The following is a 23,592-nucleotide window of genomic DNA, read 5'->3' as shown; positions in this document are numbered from 1 at the left end:
CAGAGCTTTGAGGAAAGGGACTCGCTCATGAAACGCATCAGTAACCCGACCGCACTGACAGTTGGACATCTTGCCCATGTTGTGGCCAACTCCACTGTCATCCAAAGCATTTATACATGCTACGTTTGTGTGTATGTTTTTGTGTTTTACACATTTTTTAATAAACTGTGGATAATGCACTAGGAGTTTGCACCACCTGTTTGCTCTTTTCCAGTTTTTGATTTTCCCCATCTGAGGAGGGCTGCATCCCCCACACGTTATCCATAGGCCACCACTAGCTTTGGTCCCCTGGCCTTCCTTTGGCAATTGATTCCTGGTGCACTGGAGAGTATACACTGGAGAGTAGAATTTATGAATGCTACCTTCCTAGCTCCTGAAATAAAATAACTTTTATCTTGCAACTTGCTGCAGATTAATGAAAGCAGCAGCTGTCTGCCTGTAAGGACAAATCACATTCTATGATCAATCTTTCAAACTCTGGCAGGGGGAAGAATTAAAGTGTATGTCAGGGTAAAATAACAATAGGATATGGAGTACATCTTTGCAATACATACACATTTCCCAAATTGTTACCCCTTTAAAAAAAAGGTAAGAAAACCAACTGTTGATCTGTTTGGAATCCAGTATGCTCCCACAGTAATTTTCTGTTTAGGATGACAACACAGTGCCTTTACTGCACTGAAATCCTAAGCAGCATTGTTAGCCTTGCCTATTAAATTACAGAATTCTGCTAATTCCTAGCCACTCTCTATCCCACTCCACAAGCATATGTTGATTTATATTGCGGCAAAACAAAGTTGCTTTTTTGACCACTAAGAGCCTGCCCACACATTTTGTATAGGAAAAGGGCTCTTGGAAGATTTAGATCTCGGAAGGCATGCCCTGGATAATAGGAACTGACCCCCCAGCAGCTGCTCCTGCGAGAATTCAAGAATTTTACAAGCCTCATGAGATGGCACAGGGAGTAATATGCTGATTATATATATATATATATATATATATATATATATATATATATATATATATATATATATATATATATATATATATATATACCGGCCACAGGTGTATAAAATCAAGCACCTAGGTATACAGACTGCTTCTTCAAACATTTGTGAAAGAATGGGTCGCTCTCAGGAGCTCAGTGACTTCTAGCGTGGTACCGTGATAGGTAACCACCTGTGCAATAAGTCCATCCATTAAATTTCCTTGCTACTAAATATTCTACAGTCAACTGTTAGTGGTATTATAACAAAGTGGAAATAACTGGGAACAACAGCAACTCAGCCATGAAGTGGTAGGCCACGTAAATTGACATAGCGGGGTTAGCACATGCTGAAGCACACAATGCGCAGAAGTCGCCAACTGTCTGCAGAGTCAATAGCTAAAGACCTCCAAACTTCATGTGGCCTTCAGATTAGCATAGCAACAGTGCATAGAGAGCTTCATGGAATGTGTTTCCATAGCTGAGCAGCTGCATCCAAGCCTTACATCACCAAGTGCAATGCAAAGCGTCGGATGCAGTGGTGTTACACCCCAGTCATATCGGGTGCGACTTGGCATACGATTTGCATGCCATGCGACTTACAAATCATATGCCAAGTCACATCCTATTGTTCGCTATCAGAGCGGTCATATTGGTGCAGTTCCGACTTGGTTGTAGCCGCACTGATCTCTAAAGTAGTGCATGCACTACTTTTGGTGCGATTTTCATAGACATCTGTGTCGGATGTCTTGCAAAACCGGCAAGTCTCCCGACTTTGATATCGTGCGACTTCACTGTAAGTCATACGATTTCAAAATCAGCTTTGATGTGACCAGGGTGTAAAGAACGCCACCACTGGACTCTAAAGCGGTGGAGACATGTTCTCTGGAGTGATGAATCATGCCGCTCTGTCTGGCAACCCGATGGACATGTCTGGGTTTGGCGGCTGCCAGGAGAATGGTACTTATCTGACTGCACTGAGCCAAGGGTAAAATTTGGTGGAGGGGAGATTATGGTGGGGTTGTTTTTCAGGGGTTGGGCTTGGCCCCTTAGTTCCAGTGAAGAGACCTCTTAAAGTGTCAGCATACCAAGACATTTTGAACAATTTCATGCTTCCAACTTTGTGGGAACAGTTTGGGGATGGCCCTTTCCTGTTCCAACGTGACTGCGCACCAGTGTACAAAGCAAGGTCCATAAAGATATGGATGAGCGAGTTTGGGGTGGAGAAACTTGACTGGTCCTGACCTCAACCGGATAGAAAACCTTTGGGATGAATTAGAATGGAGACTGCAAGCCAGGCCTTCTCGTCCGACATCAGTGCCTGACCTCACTCATGGGCTTCTGAAAGAATGGTCAGACATTTCCATAGACATTCCTAAACTGTATGGACAGCCCTCCCAAAAGAGTTGAAGCAGTTAAAGCTGCAAAGGGTGGGCCGACTCAGTATTAAACCCTAGGGACTAAGACTGGGATGCCATTAAAGTTTATGTGCGTGTAAAGGCAGGCATTCCAATACATTTGGCAATATAGTGTACATATATATATATAAGGGGGAGAGAAATGTTTGGAGGTAAATTTGGGTATTGCTTGAAAATACACTTTAAAGTAAATCTATTATGAGAAAAATCTGGAGCTACCATTCCTGATCTCATTCTGAGTACATTCTGAGTTACCAACCTGGAACAATTTGCAGAACTAGAAAGTTAGAGAAAAGGCAAAAGCTACCTACATGCTTATTCTAGGTCAGTGGCACAATCTACTGAAGCAAGAGAGTCAGCAAGACAGCTAGTCAGCTGTGTGTATCGACCCTGTTACCTTACTGTCTGCCGTTTACAAAAATCAACATTTTAGATTTTCTGTTCAGACCATATTGCAGTAAGTGCAGTAAAAAGTCTATATTGCAGTAAGTGCAGTAAAAATTATATTTATTACTCTTTAACCACTTGCCTACTGGTCCCCCTTCCTGCCCAGGCCAATTTTCAGCTTTCAGCGCTGTCGCACTTTGAATGACAATTGCGCGGTGATGCAACACTGTACCCATATGAAATTTTTATTTTTTGCACTATAACCAAAAAAAAGCAAAAAATGTGAAAAAAAAAAAGTTTCTGTGTTTCTATTATAAAATTTTGCAAACAGGTAATTTTTTTCCTTCACTGATGTGCGTTGATGAGACTGCATTGATAGGCATCACTGATGGGCACTGATAGGCAGCACTGATGAGGTGGCATGGATAGGCAGCACTGATGGGCACTGATAGGTGGTATTGATAGGCAGCAATGATGATGCTGCACTGATGGGCAGCACTGATGGGTGGCAATGACGGCACAGCTGGGCATTGACTGGGGCACTGCTGGGCGGCATTGTTGGGCAGCACTGCTAGGCGATACAGATCGGTGGCACTGCTGGGCACAGGTGGGTGGCACTGATGGGTACAGGTGGGAAGCACTGAAGGCACAGGTGGGCGGCACTGATGGGCACAGATGGGCAGCACTGCTGGGCACTGATCATCAGTGCCCTGATGATCAGTGCCGATCCCTTCACTGACAATTGCCAATTCTTGTCAGTACTTTCCTCATGCTGTAACAGCGTGAGGAAAGTGCAGCTGATAACCGGCAATTATATTTCATTATATTTTGTCACTGGACACAGCTAATCATGTGGTAAAAGGCCGCTGTGATTGACCTTTTACCGTATCATGTGATCAGCTGTATCCGTAGGACAAAGCAATCACTGGCGGCACCGGGTGCGCGCCGCTTGGGGTGCGCAGGGAGCATGTTCTGGGAGGACATCCATGGACGTCCTCCCAGAACTAGACAACCGTGCTGTAGCCATCCTTCGGTTATAGCATGGTTGGGAAGTGGTTAAACAGAGAAGAAGTTATGGTGTTTTTAATGGTTGTCAGCCATCAGGCTTAGAATCCTATGACCTTGAATGGCCTGTAATTTTTATTTTAGAAGCTGGTACCAGTAAAGTCATTTTTCAATTAAACCAAGCTATAAATTAAAAATAATTAAAAGCATCATTCATCTGAAGAGTTTTGACAAACCTCTATACTGACTACAGCAGAATTACAAACCACATATTTACACAGCTACATGCTGTATTTTAAACACCAAAAGGCATGCCATATCTAATCATATAAATCTAAAGCAAGCTAAAATAAATTCATAAAAATATCAGGTAAACATACTTTTTATCTGATCATCTGTGCTCAAGAGGCTTATTAAGATCTCAATCCTCCTAGTGCTGCGGCTTTCAACATTCTCTTCATCTCTCAGTAAACCTATGGCATTCTGAACACAGCTGCGGATGAGAATGGTGGTGTCCAAAATCTGTAAATGCATGAAAAAAAAAAAAACTTGTATGATATTACAGATACAGGAATAAACTTTTTTATAGGGGAAAATGCAAAAATGCATTCCATAATACACAAAGATGGACAAAACTCCCCAGAATTGGAAGCAGACACTGAGATGGAAATTGGCCAGAGAGATCTCTGTTCTTTCTTGGCTCATTTTCAGCAACCGTTCAGCAAAAGTGCCAGTTACAAATTTATAATCAGTCACTGGAGGGCAAACTTACAAGGGTATATGTGAAAATATTATAATATTTACTTTGGACCTATAGGCTTTTGAAGTGTTCATAATAATCAACGAAATATGGTTAAATTGTCTCAAAGGAACTGCAGACAATGGTGAATTATAGGTTTGTAACAGTTATTGGTTTACAAAGAACTTGGTATTAGTTGTAATGTTATTAACTACAATAGCGTGTGTGTGTGTGTATATATATATATATATATACACACACACATACACACACACACACACACACACATATATATATATATATATACACAAATACACACGCTGCTCCAAAAATTAAAGGTACACTTATTAATCAGAGTATAGAACCCAGTCAGCTAAACTCCTGGGATATTTGACCTGGTCAGTTAAGTAGCAGAGGGGGTTGTTAATCAGTTTCAGCTGCTTTGGTGTTAATGAAATTAACAACAGGTGCACTAGAGGGGCAACAGTGAGACCACCCCCAAAACAAGAAATGGTTTTACAGGTGAAGGCCACTGACATTTATTTCCCTACTCATCTTTTCTGACTGTTTGCACTAGTTTTGCATTTGGCTAGGGTCAGTGTCTCTACTGGTAGCATGAGACGATATCTGGAAACTACAGAGGTTGTACAGGCATTCCAACTCCTCCAGGATGGCACATCAATACGTGCCATTGCCAGAAAGTTTGCTGTGTCTCCCAGCACAGTCTCAAGAGCATGGAGGAGATTCCAGAATACAGGCAGTTACTCTAGAAGAGCTGGGCAGGACCGTAGAAAATCCTTAACCCATCAGCAGGACCGATATCTACTCTATTGTGCAAGGAAAAACAGAATGAGCACTGCCAGAGCCCTACAAAATGACCTCCAGCAGGTCTGGGGAGGCATATCCATGGAGGGATGCACAGACCTCTACAAGCTAGACAATGGCACCCTGACTGCCATTCGGTATCAGGATGAAATCCTTGGACCCATTGTCAAACCCTACGCTGGTGCAGTCGCCATCTGTTGTTTCATTAGGAGCATGCTCCAACATTGTCAGGCATGCATACACGCACGTGGGGGCCATACGAACTACTGAGTACCATTTTGAGTTGCTGCAATGAAATTTCAACAAGATGGACTAGCCTGCTGCATCATTTTCTCACTTTGATTTTTGGGGTGTCTTTGAATTCAGTCCTCTGTAGGTTGATAATTTTCATTTCCATCAAACGATTGGGCATTCTCAAGTTCCTAACACATTACCAGTCCATATCAGTGTAGATATCCAGCATTATATTTTTCCTCATGGAGATCTGATGTGTTTTCCTTACATTTATTTGAGCAGTGTGTATATATGTACACAGACACATACACTCTATATATATATATATATATATATATATATATATATATATATATATACATACACACACAATATGCACAGTGCCTTGAAAAAGTATTCATACCCCTTGAAATTTTCCACATTTTGTCATGTTACAACCACATTTTATTGGGATTTTATGTGATACGCCAACACAAAGTGGCACATAATTCTGAAGTGGAAGAAAAATGATAAATGGTTTTCAAATTTTTTTTATTCTGATACCCCTAACTAAAATCTAGAGGAGCCAATTGCCTTCAGAAGTCACCTAATTAGTAAATAGAGTCCATCTGTGTGTAATTTCATCTCAGTATAGATGCAGCTGTTCTGTGAAGCCCACAGAGGTTTGTTAAGAGAACAAACCGCATCATGAAGGCCAAGGAACACACTAGACAGGTCACGGATAAAATTGTGGAGAAGTTTAAAGCAGGGTTAGGTTATAAACAAATATCCCAAGCTTTGAACATCTCATGGAGCACTGCTCAATCCATCATCCTAAAATGGAAGAGAGTATGGCACAACTGCAAACCTACCAAGACATGGCCATCCACCTAAACTGACAGGACGGGCAAGGAGAGCATTAACCACTTCAATACAGGGCACTTTTACCCCTTCCTGCCCAGGCCAATTTTCAGGTTTCCGCGCTCTCACACTTTGAATGACAATTGTGCGGTCATACAACACTGTACCCAAACTAAAATTTTATCATTTTCTTCACACAACTAGAGCTCTCTTTTGGTGGTATTTAATCACCAATGGGGTTTTTATTTTTTGCTAAATTAACAAAAAAAAGACCGAAAATTTTGAAAAAAAAAAAAAAACACGTTTTTCTTTGTTTCTGTTATAAAAGTTTGCAAATAAATAATTGTTCTTCATAAATTTAGGCCAAGATGAATTCTGCAAAATTTCTTTGGTGAAAATAACCCAAATTAGGATGTATTATTTCGTCTGTAGGAAAGTTATAGAGTTCACAAACTATGGGATATATCTGAAAATTGATCAATCCTGAAGTACTGACAGCCAATCTAATTTCTTGAATGTCAAAACAGTACAGATATCTCCCAAACGACCACTTTTTGCAAAGTAGACAGTCTGACGTATTTCATAACAGGCATGGCAAGTTTTTTGAAGTTGTAATTTTTTTGTCATAATTTTTAGGAAAATTAAAAAATTAAAAAATGTTTTTAATTTTTCTATTTTTTTTACATACTGTCACCAGTGCAGTACAGCGTCATCATATAACTGGCATGACGGTGATCAGGTACGCTGACTGGTGACAGTAGAAAAGAAAAAAATTATCTTTTTTTATTACATTTTTTTTCTCTTTTTTTAAGATTTTTTTTTCATATTTCACTATGACCAAAGTAGTATAGTGTTACCATAGTAACATTGTACTACTTTGGGGAAGTGATTGGTATTTTATTTTTATTTTTTTTTACACAATTTGCTTATAGCAAAGAATTACTTTGCTATAAGCAAGCATTTCCCTGAATGAAATCGATTAATTCAGGGGGTTTTTTTTGTGCTTAGCTGTGATTTGGCCATGGCTAATCACATGACACAGCTGGGCTGTGATTGGCCCAGTTTTTGCATGTGATAGCGGTGACCATTTACAACTAGACACACTTGTATACAATGGATGGCATGAAAGGAAGCCATCCATTGCATACAACTGTCATGTGACCTGCTGTGATTGATTTTCATGACTGAAAATACTTTTCAAGGGCACCCCGACTGGAAAAAGTTGAAACACTGGCTTAAATGTTTTGAATGTCTCATTATTTTCTGCACTAGTTTTATTAAGGAAGTCCAGAATTTGTTCTACACTTGTTGAATGCTTCTTTCTAATTGTAATTACACATAAAAACATATTATTCAATATCTTCATCGCACAGAAGGAAAACTGAGAATATGCAGTCATCAAGTCTTTAGAGTGCAACCTGCTGGTAGCAAGTATTAGATAAGAAATCTGTGATATTTATATTTCAATGGCTAAAAAAAATATGCATACAAAGCACTACAGCTTTCCTATAAAAAAATATGCTGCAGTACCAGAGATTATTACAATGGGTCCCATTCTGTCTAAAGCCAGCCCTGCTGTTTTCTTGCCTTCAGAAACCTCTGTGGTTACACTAAAAACGTTACAACTAACAAAACATTATCATCTATTTAGTGCAAATATGGATACATTCTTACATCCTCAGGTCTTGGCAGTGGAACATCAGTTTCCATTTTCTGGTCTTGAAAAGTTTCATTTTCAGTCTCCATTTTTTCTTCTGTATCTAGCTCCATCTCTACGTTCATGCCCTCTTCAGTTCTGGCTTGGATTTCCCTGTATTCATTTTCATGGGTCAATTCTACCTCCATCTCATTTTCTAAGTTTGTTATGTGTGTGGCATCTTCCTTTACTGTTTTTTTTTTCTCTGTAACAAGCAAATGTATCAAAGCAGAACTTCACACAAAGAATGTGTTTCAATTTGGTCACATAGATGAGATTGTCTCTTTTAATGACTAACTACAGAAGAGGAGAAGAGAGGTGATTAGGGCCTCATGCACACACAGTGTTTCTGCAGCCACTTTTAGGGGAGTCAGACTTTATTTTTACTGCTTCCAAATAGCCCTCTATGTTATCCTATGTGTCCATGCACACAGAGACTTTTAGAAGCTTTTAGTAGCAGTAGCGTTTATCAGGACGGAGAAAAAACCCAGAGCCAGTGCATTCAGGAGCAGCAGCGTTTTGGCAGAAAAACTCGTCTAAGCACTAGGCGCGTTTAGCACTTGAGCGTTAATTAATTTCAATGGCCAGAATAAATTATCATTCTGGCCAAATAAATTAATTAATGCCCAAGCGGTTGACACTTCTAAACGCACCTAAGCGCTTGTAAAAGCGTTACTTTTACCAGCGTCAGGCGTTTTTTCTGCAGAAACACTGCTGTCAGGAGGACAGCTTCTAGGAGGGGTTTGTTTAATGTCCTGTGTGCATGAGGCCTAAAGGATAAGTTCACCCAGTAGGACAGCTTCTAGGAGAGGTTTGTTTAACGTCCTGTGTGCATGAGGCCTAAAGGATAAGTTCACCTATTTTATTGGAAACCTGTAATTGCACTCACAAACAGCAGATTGCGGGTGCAATTTAGGGCTCTTGCAGACTGTAAATGTAAGCTGTCTGATCGTACCTTGTATGGAGAGGCAGTTACACACTGACATAAGGCATCAATGAACAACCTTGAGTGCTCAACAGCGCCCTGGTAGTTTGTTGAGAAAAGGCTGTCGGAACTTGTAGTTCTTCCATTCACAGAACTCTGAATAAATGACGCAGCTGGGTGGGCACAATTTAAAAATAAAATTGTGACAGTGAGATTGTGGAGAAGATCCTCGGCTCGCTGTCACAACAAGGTGAAATTATAGGGGCGTAGCTCGAAAAATGTGTGGCATATGCACCATGTTCCAGAAGGTGAACCTATCCTTTAAGGAAGAAGAAATGCAGCAGCCATTTCCTCAAGTAGTCTTTTAGATAGATGTGTACCATTGCCTTGATTTAGGATAGGAAGGATTCTGATTCTTACAACTATTGGAATAATGCAGGATAGTCAGACAAAATTTGAGAGGGTTTGGAATCCATGGATATCTTATCTGCAGCCCTCTACATATGCCTAATAATCTTGTCTGTCTGGGAAATGATACTCTCTATATTGCTAAACGAAAATTAAGATTCCCTCAGTTGTTCTATTACTCCATTATTGGTAACGAATGGACCCCTACCTTGTGACACAGTTGCTAATACAATGGGTAACCTACAAGTTACATTTTGCTGACATTTATGTGCAATCCACATAGATGTGGACTTAATTTACTGCTACTTATCTCTATATGACATGTCTCATATGATTATTTGCTGTTCTCTCTCCACTGTTGGCATTTAACTTTAATTACGAGTCTAGAGCAATGTGCAATAAAAGGGAGGCATATTTTGGGTTGTATGCGGTCTTCTTTTAAAATTCATAAAAATGATTGCAAATGGAATAATGCGGGGCATAGATGTAGAACATCATTGAGATCCTCCAACATAGGAGCAGTTTTGTAGTTTTAATCACTTAAAAGCATCTGCTCTTGTTGAAATGCCTTCATGTTTCCATTTCACCAGTTTACCTTCAGTAAAGAACAGACTGCTTATAGCGAGATCCTGAAGTGCTGTTACATCCTCCACCATATCCTTAGACTCCCTCAGATCATCAATGTGAATGGACTGCCACAATCCTACAAAGAACACAGATCATTATTGGGTCATTCATACTAAATTGTCCACTGGCATCTCACATTGCTCAGGGTTTCTGGAAACGCAAATTTTGCCTCAGTTTCCATTTTCAATTTCCCTCATTATCAAGTAGTCTGTATTGTTCATTCATTATAAAGAAACTTTGTTTTTAATAATTATTTAAACTGACACATTTATAAACTGTTTCATATTGTGTTGATTATTTGTAGACAAATATTTATTCTGCAAATAAAATTTTAACAGTGGCATTGATTTTTCAAAGCATGATGAGTTTGCTAAACAGAAAGCCCAGTATCAGCTGCTCACTTTGACTCGCCCTTCACCTAGGTTTTTCTTAGATCAGGTATATGTAGGGTAAAAGAATGGGGGTGTAACCCTCTTCTGACTCATTGAGCTGCTTGTGCAACATGAAATACTTCTAATTTGTAGCGTAAAGCAGAGCTGATGATACTGGTGTCCAAGAGATATAAGGAATCTAGCAGGTGATTCAAACCACCTGCATCCACCCAAACTAAATATCTGTTTGGGGAGATTTGGCCTTTAAGGCATATGTATAGTCAAAATGTAAAATTATATACTAATTTCCACATTGTATTTCAATTATTTCTAGCCTACTCCTATTAATCTGAATGATATTGAAGTTTGTAAACTTACTTTGTGAAGATCCCTACACATTTACCACCTTCAATTTGGTGATACATATTCACTATACCCTGTACGAGGGCCCTGCTGCATCACACTTTTCGCAGAGCCTGGCTTCTGAACTACAGTACAGAGGGACTGACAAGAGGAGATTTAGGAAGAGTGAGTACAAGAATTACTGCTTGAAGGCAGCAAGGTACCATGGGAAATGTAGTATTTAGAAATGTGGAGCTGAAGATGACCTACGAGGTGTATTGTGCTTGTTTCCCCTACTTGAGAGAGCTGGGCAATAAAAATCAGTGAGTGTACTGCATGTCCATTAGAAGGTGGTGGCTGCACCTGGTGATTATACACGGCTGGTTGGCAAGAAACACTATTAAAGTGTCCTGGCTGGAGATGATTAAGAAGATCTTATGTTGCTCTATGGACACATTATATAAAGGGTAAGTTCACCTTTTACAAAAAAAATATTAAATACACATCTTTTGCAGGTAAAAAAAAAGTGACAGTTTATTAATTTTTTTCACTTTGCAGCCTGTTAAGGCACTGCACCTACGATCTGCTATGCCTGGATCCTACAGACCCTCAGTAAGCTGTCTGCCTGTACATCACATACAGGCATATAGTTACTAAACTGTAGGAAAAATCAATGGACTATAATACTGCTCACCAGCACCCTCACGGTTCATAAAGAACTATAAGCCGTCGGCCTCAGAAGCCAACAGTAGATGTAGGCAATTCTTTCACAGTACTCTGTAAATAAAGGATGCAGCTCCATGGGTGGAGCCCCGCATAGCCACGCTGTTTTTAAATCATGAGAGAGGGTGCATGGAGAAATTTTCCCGCCCGCTGTCACAGGGAGAGGGAATTGGGGGGGGAGACGGGGCAGGAGTTGGAACAACTTACATGCTCCATCCTAAATAAAGGTGAACTTATTGTTTAAGAAAGACACTGTTTATCTTGTTTCATGGGGGGATTGAGTGAAGATGATGCGTATTTATATTTCAGTTCCTTACTATGTATATTAGTTTTTTAAGCGCCATAGTGGGATTATCCTAATTTACATTATTTGATACAAGGTTCTTTAAAAGATGGGAGCTTATATTGTTCAACATGATTTATCACTGCTGGATATAGCTTTATTTTGGGGTATAGGAGAATACCATAAGCATAGAGTGGGGATTTAATACAAGGTTATACTGGATTGTCAAAAATAACTATTGTTTGTATTGATATTAAAATGGTGATGTGATGAAATGAAAGTGTATGCTGTGAACATAGAATTCCTTTAATGCACAAACCATACTACTAGTTATTTTAGGAAACATGTTTGGAATTTTCTGATCATGGCACAGAGAGGACTAACAGCACCAAATACGAACACATTCAGAGAGAAGCTTTTTTTAGATCAAGATTTTGTTTCAGTATCCACTTTATTTTAATATATGATATTAAGAGGCAATGTTTTGTTTTCAGCCAGAACTGTCCCTGTGCTTACTGCTTTCACCTATAAATATTATAAGTGACGGCACCCCTCGCTCCCTCAGAATCCTCCCTGTCCCAGCACTTAGGACGGGAACAAGAGAGGGGCAGTTGGCTGGTCATTGTGTGTTCATGGGCGGGAAAGAGAGGGTTCATCACCTCAGTGATCACCATCTCTTGCCTGGTGGGGGAGAAGCAAAGCCGAATAAGTGTGTTGCTGAGAAGTGCTTTTTACAACTGTAAATATGTGGAAGATGGTGGAGGTTTGAAGGAGGAAGCTGAAGATGACGGCAATTGAAGGGGGTGTGTTCAAAGGTGAGGGCTGTAAACAGAGCTGCATTAGTCATAGCTGGAGAGGGGTTCAGATAGTAACTTACCACCTCGGAAGCCCACATAAGAAGTGCCTCCTTGCATTCTGGGAAGTTTGGTTATGAAATAGACAAATACAGACACTTCTTTGAGATTCACCTTTTGTATCTCATTCACAGCAGAGTACCTAAAAACAACAAAGACTTTTTTTTACATCCTTATATTGAAATGTAAAAGTCCTGTAATTTTCAATTAACAACACAATCAGACACTCTTACAATTAGAAGCATAATAAGAACACATCATCTACAAAAATTATAGAATATATACTGCATATAGGATAAGAGAGGCAAAAACTTAACTAAATAAAATCAATAAAGCAGTTTCCCCATAAGCACCACAGAAGATTTTGTGTAAATTAGTAAGACAAGCAAATAAGAATTACAGCATTGCATGAAGACATATGTGAATTACTGAGCTAGTAATCAAAATATCCACTGTAGTTTAATACCTTGACCCCATACTGTGTCCAACAGTATTTATTTTTGTTTACAATTTCTTTTTAAGGTCAAAAAGACAAAACATATTTGGAAGGTCAAAGGACAAAAATATATGGTAAATACAAGACAGTGTATATCATACAAAAAATATCAAGGACATGCCATGCCGCATTGGTTTTGACAGCTCTGATGAACCAGTTATAAACTGTAAGGGTACAGCTGGCGAGAGACAACAGTTAAGTGAAGAGCCATTGGCTAGAGGCTCAGAGAGGGACTCTTATATTTCGGGCGCAGGCAGCTAAAGCCACGAGGCGCTTTGCAAAGCTGATCAGTGGTGGCCAGCCACAACTGCTCACAGCCTTTCACTGGCAGTGTGATTATCCCTTCCTCCACTGCAGAAGGCAAGGCTGTAGTCTGGTGATGGGAGGTGATTCAACAGAGAAATGGCCAAGGGCACAGGCAGCAATGGGAACCCAGTGCACAGGCAAGGTCACAATTTCTGTTTTCTGAGGCACAGACAGAAATACAGCCATATGCTGTATACAGAGAGACACACAGCACCTTCTGTACTGTGATCATCATCATGATAATGATGACAATCACATAAGCACAGCAAAATGCTTCCTGTTAGTTCTTATTTACATTTGTGTTTGAGGGATATTCAAAATGTGCGCTAAGCCACACTTTTATTGTCCCCCAACCTCTCCTTATTGTGCCACTGTAGTACGGCAATAGTGGTGGGGTGTTGTGTAAAACCCTGTACTACAGTGGCTGTGCCTTTGCAGCATAATGGGGAATGGTTGGGGGACTGTAAAAGTGTGGCTTAGCACACATTTTTAATGTACTTCAAACACAAGTGTGAATAAGATCTAACAAGGAGCATCTCATTGAGTGTGTGTAAACATGACAGGCTGACTGTCAGGTGGAAATGATCCAATAGCTGTGCAGCCTGCAGATCGCTCCCACCCCCATGTGCCCTGCCATGCTTCCCAGGCTCTGTGCTTTCATCAGTAGATCTGGGACCTGCATGGTGGGTGCCACCGGTAGAAGGGAGGGAGATCAGTGAACACCTGTTCACTGATCTCCCTCTCCTGTTAACAACCCAGAAGCAACATATAAAACATCACTTCTGGATCCTGGTGTCACTGTCCCCAGACAAGATTGGATGCTGTTAGCTGGAGACAAAGCCGTCTCCTGCAAACTTCAGCCAAATACGTGAAGAGGTATCCAGCCAATGAGGTGCCCTTCAACAGCACTTCCTCCTAGCTCCCCAGTCTCCACACAGAGCAAATGTTGGCAAGGAGATGAGAAAGCACTCCTGCACAGGCTAAAAATGTTTAAGTTTTTTTGTTTTTTTGGGGGGGGAGGGGGCACGCAAGTAGCTGATCTTGCCTAGGACGCAAAGTAGTCTAGCACCAGCCGTAGATGTTGAAGAATAGTGACTAAGTAAGAAATATTTGAATGTATCTGGAAAACTCAGATGTGGGTAAGTTAAATTCCAATGGAAGCTGTGCAAAAGATTTAAAGTGAGCGTCTGTCTTGAAAAATGTTAATGTTATTAAATCGTGTAATTGCCACAGAATAAAGAGACCTCTTTCTCGAAAGGCAGGGACAAAAAGAGCATATTGACATTACAACAAGTTTAGGAAACATTATCAGTAGTCTGTTTTGTTAGTCAATTGTGAACAGCTGACAATTAAAAAAACAGTAATAGGACCATGAGATATGCTAGATATGGATGCATAACAGGTTGACATTCCAAAAAAATGATGTGCATTCCACAGTAAATAGCATTAAAAATTATTATGATAGCCCCATTTTCGATCCATAGGTTTTTCCAGCCTGAAATACAAATTGACCTCTTTAAACCACATATGATTGTGGAAGCAGTTTGTCCAGAGCCATTTCTTTGCCACTAACTTTCTAGCCAGGAATAACAGTCTGCAAATCACAGAAGTCTGAAACTGGTCAATAGAAATCTCAAACGGACCAAGTATATAAGTCAGTGTAGAGTTTTCTAGATATCCTAAATGTCCTAAATATTGGAATAATTTGGGACATCAAAGAATATCACTCAGATCACCCATTGTGGTACAACATCTAAGCCAGTTATGGAAATCTCTATGTCCAAATGTAGCCATTATGGAGTCCTGTATACCCTGTGAGCGACAAATAATTGTGTGAGCCATTTAGTGTTGGAGAAGGAAGTGGGATGGTGTTCCACTGTTCCCCAGTCCTGTTCCCACTTAACCTCTATGGAGGGGGGTGTAAGCATTAAGCATTTCCGCCCCCCAGTAGGGTAGTGTAAATGTGGGATATATCCTCTTTTTTTTTTATCATGGAACAGAGTAGGTTGTGAGCAGCTCAGCTCTGTCAAAATTAAGAGGAAAACACCTCGGGTCTGCATGGCATGTCTTTCCAAGTACTGGAAAAATTGTATTCTTGGAATAAAAAAAAAAAAGTATCTTGCAGTTGCTGGAAGGACTTCATATTATTGTTAGCAAAAACATGGTGTACATGAGTGATTCCTAAAGTTTTCCAATTTTCAAAAATACTCAAGCAGCCCAAGGTTTCCCAATAAGGGGGTATGTATATTTTATATATTATGTATGGAAGGATGCAAGAGACATGGTTTCTAGAATATGAGGATGTGAGTAAGATCCTTTTATCCGTATTGTATAGTCTAGCTAAATATTGCAATTGTGAAGCACAAAATATAGCCACAAAGCTGGAATAACCAAGCTGCCATCCTCAGGAGGGCAATGCATAAATTCGAACTTCATTTTGGCTTGTCCTCTCTTTCATACTGGGTGTCCATAACCATAAGCCATAGGTTGCCATATAAGTTCATTAAAGAATATATAAATTTGGGACAAACACATCATTTTTATCAGACTGACCCGCCCAACCACTGAGAGGGACAAATGACACCAGCGTTTACCTTACTCATGTAGATTGTTTATTAAGTGATTAAGCAGATCAAATATTATATAATCTTTGGGATGAGCATAAATATTGATACTTAGAGTGGTCGTAAACCCCAACATATACCTAGTGATTTGATTAGCCTCAGGTGATACACGACGATAAAACAAATCCACCTACATAAGTTGTACCTGTTTATCTGTAGCTCTCTCTCCTCCAGATCTGTTCAGATTACACAGATCAAAGTTTTTTTTCTCATCTATTCTTTCCTTTTCTGGCACTGTTCCTCAGTCAGCAGGGCCCCTGGTTATTTTCATACCCTTTACTGAATGTGAGTGCATTCAGTGAGTTTAAAAAGTAAAAAAGCATTCTTATGATAATTAACTAGGTTGGTTTGTTTTCTGCTCCTTGTATGCCTTACCTCATACTTTGTTTACAGAATTAGAGGTTTCTGTATAAAAAGTTCACTGAACGACTGTGAACACATCTGCACAGCTCCAACTAAATTTGCTGTATTCTGAGTAATATGATTATTTTGTATGATCAGAAACGCCATCTAGTGGACATAATGTGTTTTTCTTGATTCTGGCATTTAAAAACAAATACCCTATTATAGCCACTAGAGGGTGCTATTGTGACCATACAGCAAGTTTCATTGGAGCTGTGCAGGATGTGTGTCACATTTGTTGAGTGAACGTTTTATAGACTGCAAGTATGAGATATGCCCGGATGCACTGGGAAAGCAACAAGCGAACCAAAAAGTCACCATTAGAAGTCACTTCTGGTTCGTGTGTATATATACTGGGAGTGTCTGGTGCATATTATTATTATTATTATACAGTATTTATAAAATTCCAATAGTTCGCTCAGCGCTGTACATTACAAAGGGGGACAGAACATGTGACAGAACAATACCAATACAATGCAAAAACATGAGGGGATTGAGGGCCCTGCTCTTTTGAGCTTACAATCTAGGAGGGAGGGGATGGTGGCACAGGAGGAGATAGCTGTGGGGGATGGAGTGGTAGGAAGAGTGGAGGAGGTCAGCAAGTTAGCAGGGGGTGGGGTAGGCTTCCCTGAAGAGATGGGTTTTCAGGGTGCGCCTAAAGGAGAGGAGAGTAGGTGATAATCTGATGGGTTGGGGCAGGGAGTTCCAGAGGATGGGTGACACCCTGGAGAAGTCCTGGAGGTGGGCATGGGAGGAGGAGACCAGAACTAGAGAGAAGGCGGTCTTGTGAGGAGCGGAGTGTGCGTGCTGGGTGGTACTTGGATATTAGGTCAGTGATGTAATTTGGGGCAGTATGGTGGACAGCTTTGTACGTCAGTGTTAGGATTCTGAATTTGATCCGTTGCGCAATCGGAAGCCAGTGGAGAGATTGGCAGAGGGGGGTGGCGGAGACGGAGCGGTTGGAAAGGTGAATGAGTCTGGCAGCCGTATTCAGGATCGACTGAAGCGGGCATAGCCAGCGGCGAGGCAGGCCAGTGAGGAGGGAGTTGCAGTAGTCGAGTCGTGATATGATGATGGAGTGGATGAGCTGTTTAGTGGTTTCTGGGGTTAGGAACGTGCGGATTTTGGCGATGTTGCGGAGGTGGAGTCTGCACGAGTTTGTTAAAGATTGGACTTGGGGCTGGAAGGATAGGTTGGAGTCCAGAATGACACTAAGTACTCTGGCCTGCGGGGCGGGTTTGATGGTAGCGTTGTTCGATGTGATAGAGAAGTCAATGGGGGGTGGTGGCCGGGCTGGGGGGAAGACAAGAAACTCGGTTTTGGAGAGGTTCAGTTTAAGGAAGTGGACATCCAGTCTGATATGTCGCTCAGCAGGTGTGTGATTCGGGCGGAGACCGAGGGGGTGAGGTGGGGGGTTGAGAGATAGATTTGTGTGTGTCGTCGGCATAAAGGTGGTAGTTGAAGCCGTGAGAGTGTATGAGTTGGCCAAGGGAGGAGGTGTAGATGGAGAAGAGAAGGGGCCCGAGGACAGAGCCTTGAGGGACCCCAACAGAGAGGGGGAGTGAGAGGGAGGTGGTAGCATTATAGGTAACGCTGAAAGAGCGTTGTGACAGGTAGGATGAGAGCCAGGAGAGAGCAGAATCTCTGAGGCCGAGGGAGTGTAGTTTTTTGAGGAGGAGGGGCATATGTCACACCTGGTGTGCAACGTGGGAGCAGCAGGAAAGTGAGCAGGGTCCGGACTGGAGTGGAGCAACTAGCAAACGGCAAACGTGGTGTACAACATGAGAACATTAGAGAGGCAGAGCATCAGCAGAGCTGGGGGATTGGAGCAGGAGAAACTAGCAATGTCACATGTGGTGCACAGCGTGGGAGCAATATAGCGGGAGGTGAGCGGGGAACAGAGATAAAGGAGGATCAGCAAACCAGAGGATCAGCAGAACTGGGTGGTTACTACTGAGTGGGGGATCAGCAGAGCTGGGATGGATGATCAGCAGAGGGGGGGGGGGGGTACAACTGATCAGGGGATCTGCTGAATGAGGGTACCAATGACCTGGGGATATGCCGAACAGCGGTACTAATGAGCTGGGGATCTGCTTAGTGGGGGTACTAATGAGCTGAGGTTCTACTGGGCCTCTTTAAAACAAATCAAAAATCAACAACACAGAGCATTTGCCAAGCTTCATTAAAGCTTCAATAAAGCATCAAAAAAGCATGTTGAAGCGGTAAGAACTTTAATGTGTGTTAAAGTCAAAGCAAGTGTAAATGAGCCCTAACACATTTGGAAAGCTTTTTTTGGATAGCAAAACTTGATCCCACTTCCTTATTACTCGCCTAGGGGAGGATGTGCTGGGTCCACCAACATCAGAAAAGTCATAGTTGGCCAAGCGAGGATGATATGTGCTTCAGTCCTGCGCCACCATGAAGCAGTCAGCTCTTGAATCCAGAACAGGACCAAAGAGCATTGAAGATATCGGGTTATATAAAGACAACACTGGTACTTGTAGTTGCTGACTTTTACTTTTTGTATACATGACTGAGACTCCTCTTTAATTTTGTTATAATTTCAGTACAGTAGGCAAGCAAGCTTACTTTGCTGAAGCAACAAGATTTGCTCCTTGGGATCCTTCTTCAAAATCCGTCTGTATAATCAATATTGTATTTCCAGATGAATTCTCGAGAAAACTCCTGCATTAGGAATAGAAAGAAATTATATGTGCAATTATCTGTTCTATTTGTAGCTTTGGCAGTATTTTGGTGTTTAGCATAGGAAAAAATTCCATTTATATTGCTCTATTTGGTACCCTATTTTGAACTGTATTCACTGTCATTTGTTACATATTCAGTCTTATATAATATTAGACTATTACTATGCTTATTGTTATGAATACGGTATATGAATGGTCATCTATATTGTCATTTTATCGTTATTTGGCAGTCAACAAGAAATTCCAATCAAGCTCAGTTTTGTATATTTTCTTTATTGAATCTATTCCTATACCTTACCCTTCTTGATTCCAACAATTTAGCTCTTTCACTTCCAGAGCTTTTTTTGCATGCATTTAAAAAATCATATTAGGCCTGGAGGTTAGTTAAAACCCTCATACATTATACGGTATATTTTCTGAAAGTAGACCCTATAGAATAAAATGGTGGCAGTTCCAATTTTTTATGTGATATGATATTTGCACAACAGTTTAGAATGTACAAAATGTTAGTAAAAAACACACTAAAGTTAATTTTAGGGCAAAGAAATGCAATATATTACTCAGATTTTTGTAAAATATAAAGAGGAGGATGTGCTGAGTAAACAGATTATTTATGTCAGGTACTTATATAGTGCCGTCAATTTACACAGTGCTTTATATATATAAAATAAATACATAAATATATATATATATATACACACACCTAATTTAGACAGGATTCAAATAACCTAACAGCATGTCTTTGGAGCGTGGAAGGAAACCAGAGTACCCGGAGGAACATCCCCAACATGCCAAGCTTTAAAATGACAACATAATTCAGCAATTTCTCATATGCAGCGCTTTAAAAGCCCCTACAGGTCAACAGTTTAAGGTGAACCATTAATAATGGGTCTAAAATATTGCTCTCACTCATCATGTAATATAGCAGCATGTAGCGTAAGCAATGTTTTCGTATGCAAGCGTCCCCAACAAACGTGTTTATGTTCGTGTATGCATATATGTGCAGGACAGGCTAAAAATATTTTTGGGGGGGGTTTAAGAGCTTGGGTGTAACAATATTATTTTTACTTTTATTTATGTTACTTTCGCTAAACTTTTTTTATAGCACAAAAAGGACAAAAAGTCCTCCATGTGATATATTTTTAAGACATGTTTTCCCTTTTTTATTGTAGAAATTTAGTATGTGCATAGAGAAACAGTACAAGGAACAGTCTTTCTAAAATTTCTAAAATTGTTACGCCACTTTTGTCATACAGAAAAAAGCATATTAAACTAGTAACATACAACAGGTAAACAAAGAGACGAAGAATCCAATAAACCGTAAAACAGTATTGGCTCTGGGAGTGAGTCAGGCCCCCTGTTAAGGTGTATCCATGATGCTTTAAGAATTCTTATTGTTGCTCTCTAAGGCTAGGTTCACACCAATGCGGTGCGGTACATCGCATGTGATTCGCACAGGAACCTCACCGCATTCCTGTGCAAATCACATGCAATTTGTGTGCAGTGCGATTGGAGCCATACATTATGTATGGTTCAAATTGCACCGCACCAAAAAGGTGCAGGATCCTTTTTTGGGTCCGCACTAGAGTCGGATCGTATGAACGGGTTGCGATTCTGATGCGGTGCCGAATTCGCACATGCGGTGCGGTACATCGCATGTGATTCGCACAGGAACCTCACCGCATTCCTGTGCAAATCACATGCAATTTGTGTGCAGTGCGATTGGAGCCATACATTATGTATGGTTCAAATTGCACCGCACCAAAAAGGTGCAGGATCCTTTTTTGGGTCCGCACTAGAGTCGGATCGTATGAACGGGTTGCGATTCTGATGCGGTGCCGAATTCGCACCTATGCGTTCCAATCATGCACATTGCACCGCTTTTTGCTGACCGATTTCAGGGTGTTATTAGTTTAACATACACACCCACATCGGTTCGCATGAACAGGTTGCGATTCTGATGTGTTTAGAAAACGCTGCGAATTCCGCACCACATCAGTGTGAACCCAGCCTAAGGGCCTGTTCACACTATGTGCAATTAACTGCATTTTTCCTCATGGATAAAGACTTGCAGGTGGGACAGCAGAGCCTGGGAAGCATGGCAGGGGTGAGAAAGAAAACTAGTACTGTGTACAGCAGCTGGATCATGATTGTTCATTAGAAAAGCAATAGTGAACTTGTCGAGTATGTGTGAACCTCCCCCGGCCCCCCTGCAACAATGGCAGCAAAAAGATTAACGGCCACAGTTTGCCTATTTATATTAAACACATTTTGCATCAAATAATATGTTCATCTTCGTTGCATTTATCTGAATGTATCTGTAATCTTTATCAGTTAAATATATAATATAGGAAATATTTACACAAAATAAAATTCCAAGCTGTCAAATATTTCAGTGAAGGAACCTTAAGCTCATCAAACACGTTATAGTCTGATAGTACAATTTCCTTTAGATCTACCAACAAATACAGTGAAGGAAATAAGTATTTGATCCCCTGCTGATTTTGAATGTTTGCCCACTCACAAAGAAATGTATCATTCAGCAGGATTTCTGGCTACCAAGTGTCTTTCATACAGGCAACAAACTGAGATTAGAAGCAGTCTCTTAAAGGGAGTGCTGCTAATCTCATTTTCCTACCTGTATAAAAGACACCTGTCCACAGGAGCAATCAAACAAATTCTAAACTCTCCACCATGGCAAAGACCAAAGAGCTGTCCAAGGATGGCAGGAACAAGATTGTAGACCTACACAAGGCTGGACTTGGCTACCAAACTATAGCCAAGCAGCTTGGTGAGAAGGTGACAACAGTTGGTGCAATAATTCACAAATGTAAGAACATGCAAAACAACTGTCAGTCTCCCTAGGTCATGAGGACCATGCAAGATCTCACCTGGTGGAGTGTCAATGATCATGAGAACAGTGAGAACTACACATGAGGATCTTGTCAATGTTCTCCAGGCAGTTGGGACCACAGTCACCAAGAAAACAGTTGGTAACACACTACGCCAACAAAGATTGAAATCCTGCAGTGCCCACAAGGTCCCTCTGCTCAAGAAAGCACAAGTCCAGGCCCATCTGAAGTTTGCCACTAAACATCTCAATGAAGCTCTTTGGCATCAACTCAACTTGCCGTGTTTGGAGGAGGAGGAATGCTGCCTATGACCTCAAGAAAACCATCCCAACTGTCAAACATGGTGGTGGAAACATTTTGCTTTGGGGGTGTTTTTCTGCTAAGGGGACAGGACAACTGTCCTGGGACGATGGACGGGGCAATGTACCGTTAAATCTTGGGTGAGAAACGTATTCCCTCAGCCAGGGCATTGAAAATGGGTCGTGGATGGGTGTTCCAGCATGACAGTGACCCAAAACACAAGGCCAAGGCAACAAAGGAGTGGCTCAAGAAGAAGCACATTAATGTCCTGGAGTAGCCTAGCCAGTCTCCAGACAATAATCCAAATTAAAATCTGTGGAGTGAGCTGAAAGTTTGAGTTGCCAAATGTCAGCCACCAAACCTTAAAGACTTGGAGAGAATCTGCCAAGAGGAGTGGGCCAAAATCCCTCTAGAGATGTGTGCAAACCTGGTGGCCAGCTACAGGAAATGTCTGACATCTGTGATTGCCAACAAGGGATTTGCCTTGTACTAAATCATGTTTTGTGAAGTGGATCAAATACTTATTTGCCTCATAAACATGCAAATCAGTGCATAATTTGTTAGACTTCTTTTGAATTGTTTGTTGCTATTCTGACTCTCAGTGTTACAATACACCTACCATTAGATTTTTAGACTGATCATTTTTAGACTGATCACTGATGGGCAAACAATCAAAATCAGCAGGGGATCAAATACTTATTTCCTTCACTGTAGTGCAAGGGCCTGCCTGATGGGATACAGATTAATTGGATGAATTCATTAGGCAACATATTACATAATCTTGGAAAATCTTAAGGTTAATTTTAAAGAGATTGCACAATCAGACCGTAACATGTAAGGTGAGCCTTAGGCTACATTCACACTTACACCACTGTGTTTATACTTTCCAGATAATTTCTTCTGCATTTAAAAAGAAAAAAAAACATTTATGCTTCCCAGAGCGTTTTCTACTGTGTTTTCCTGGGCTAATTCATACATGCATTGTAAAATGTCTGTCACCGCAAGAGCACACAGAAACCTATTGTTTCCTGTGTGTCCTATTCACACTGCAACACAGCCCGTAGTTGTGTTGCAGTGTGCTGCAATAAAACACAGACATGCTGCATTTGATCGCAGTCCACTGTACAGAATCGCATTGACAAGAAGCGCAGTGCATCACTATGAATGAATGGTAGGTTTTGTACACATCCCAGCCACAGCACCACCTTCCTGGAGTTTGCATGTTCCCTCTGTGCCTACGTTGGT

The 23,592-nt window shown here is 40.9% G+C and overlaps 1 protein-coding gene across 1 annotated transcript in view; it reads right to left on the bottom strand.

The window, feature by feature from the left end:
• Positions 1–23,592, bottom strand: part of RNF213 (ring finger protein 213) — a 454,388-nt gene that overhangs the window by 158,350 nt on the left and 272,446 nt on the right. Inside the window, exons 29-33 of the mRNA XM_089682127.1 lie at positions 19,080–19,175; positions 12,686–12,804; positions 10,058–10,165; positions 8,108–8,334; positions 4,176–4,317 (exon numbers count right to left, since the gene is read on the bottom strand). Of these exons, the coding sequence (XP_089538253.1) occupies positions 4,176–4,317; positions 8,108–8,334; positions 10,058–10,165; positions 12,686–12,804; positions 19,080–19,175 (692 nt within the window). The remainder of the gene's footprint in view (positions 1–4,175; positions 4,318–8,107; positions 8,335–10,057; positions 10,166–12,685; positions 12,805–19,079; positions 19,176–23,592) is intronic.

Source organism: Staurois parvus, unplaced genomic scaffold (genome assembly GCF_062004578.1).
Source record: "Staurois parvus isolate SC_StPar_1 unplaced genomic scaffold, SC_StPar_1.0 ptg000286l, whole genome shotgun sequence".
Classification (NCBI taxonomy): domain Eukaryota; kingdom Metazoa; phylum Chordata; class Amphibia; order Anura; family Ranidae; genus Staurois; species Staurois parvus.
This window is presented reverse-complemented; position numbering and strand designations above follow the sequence as displayed.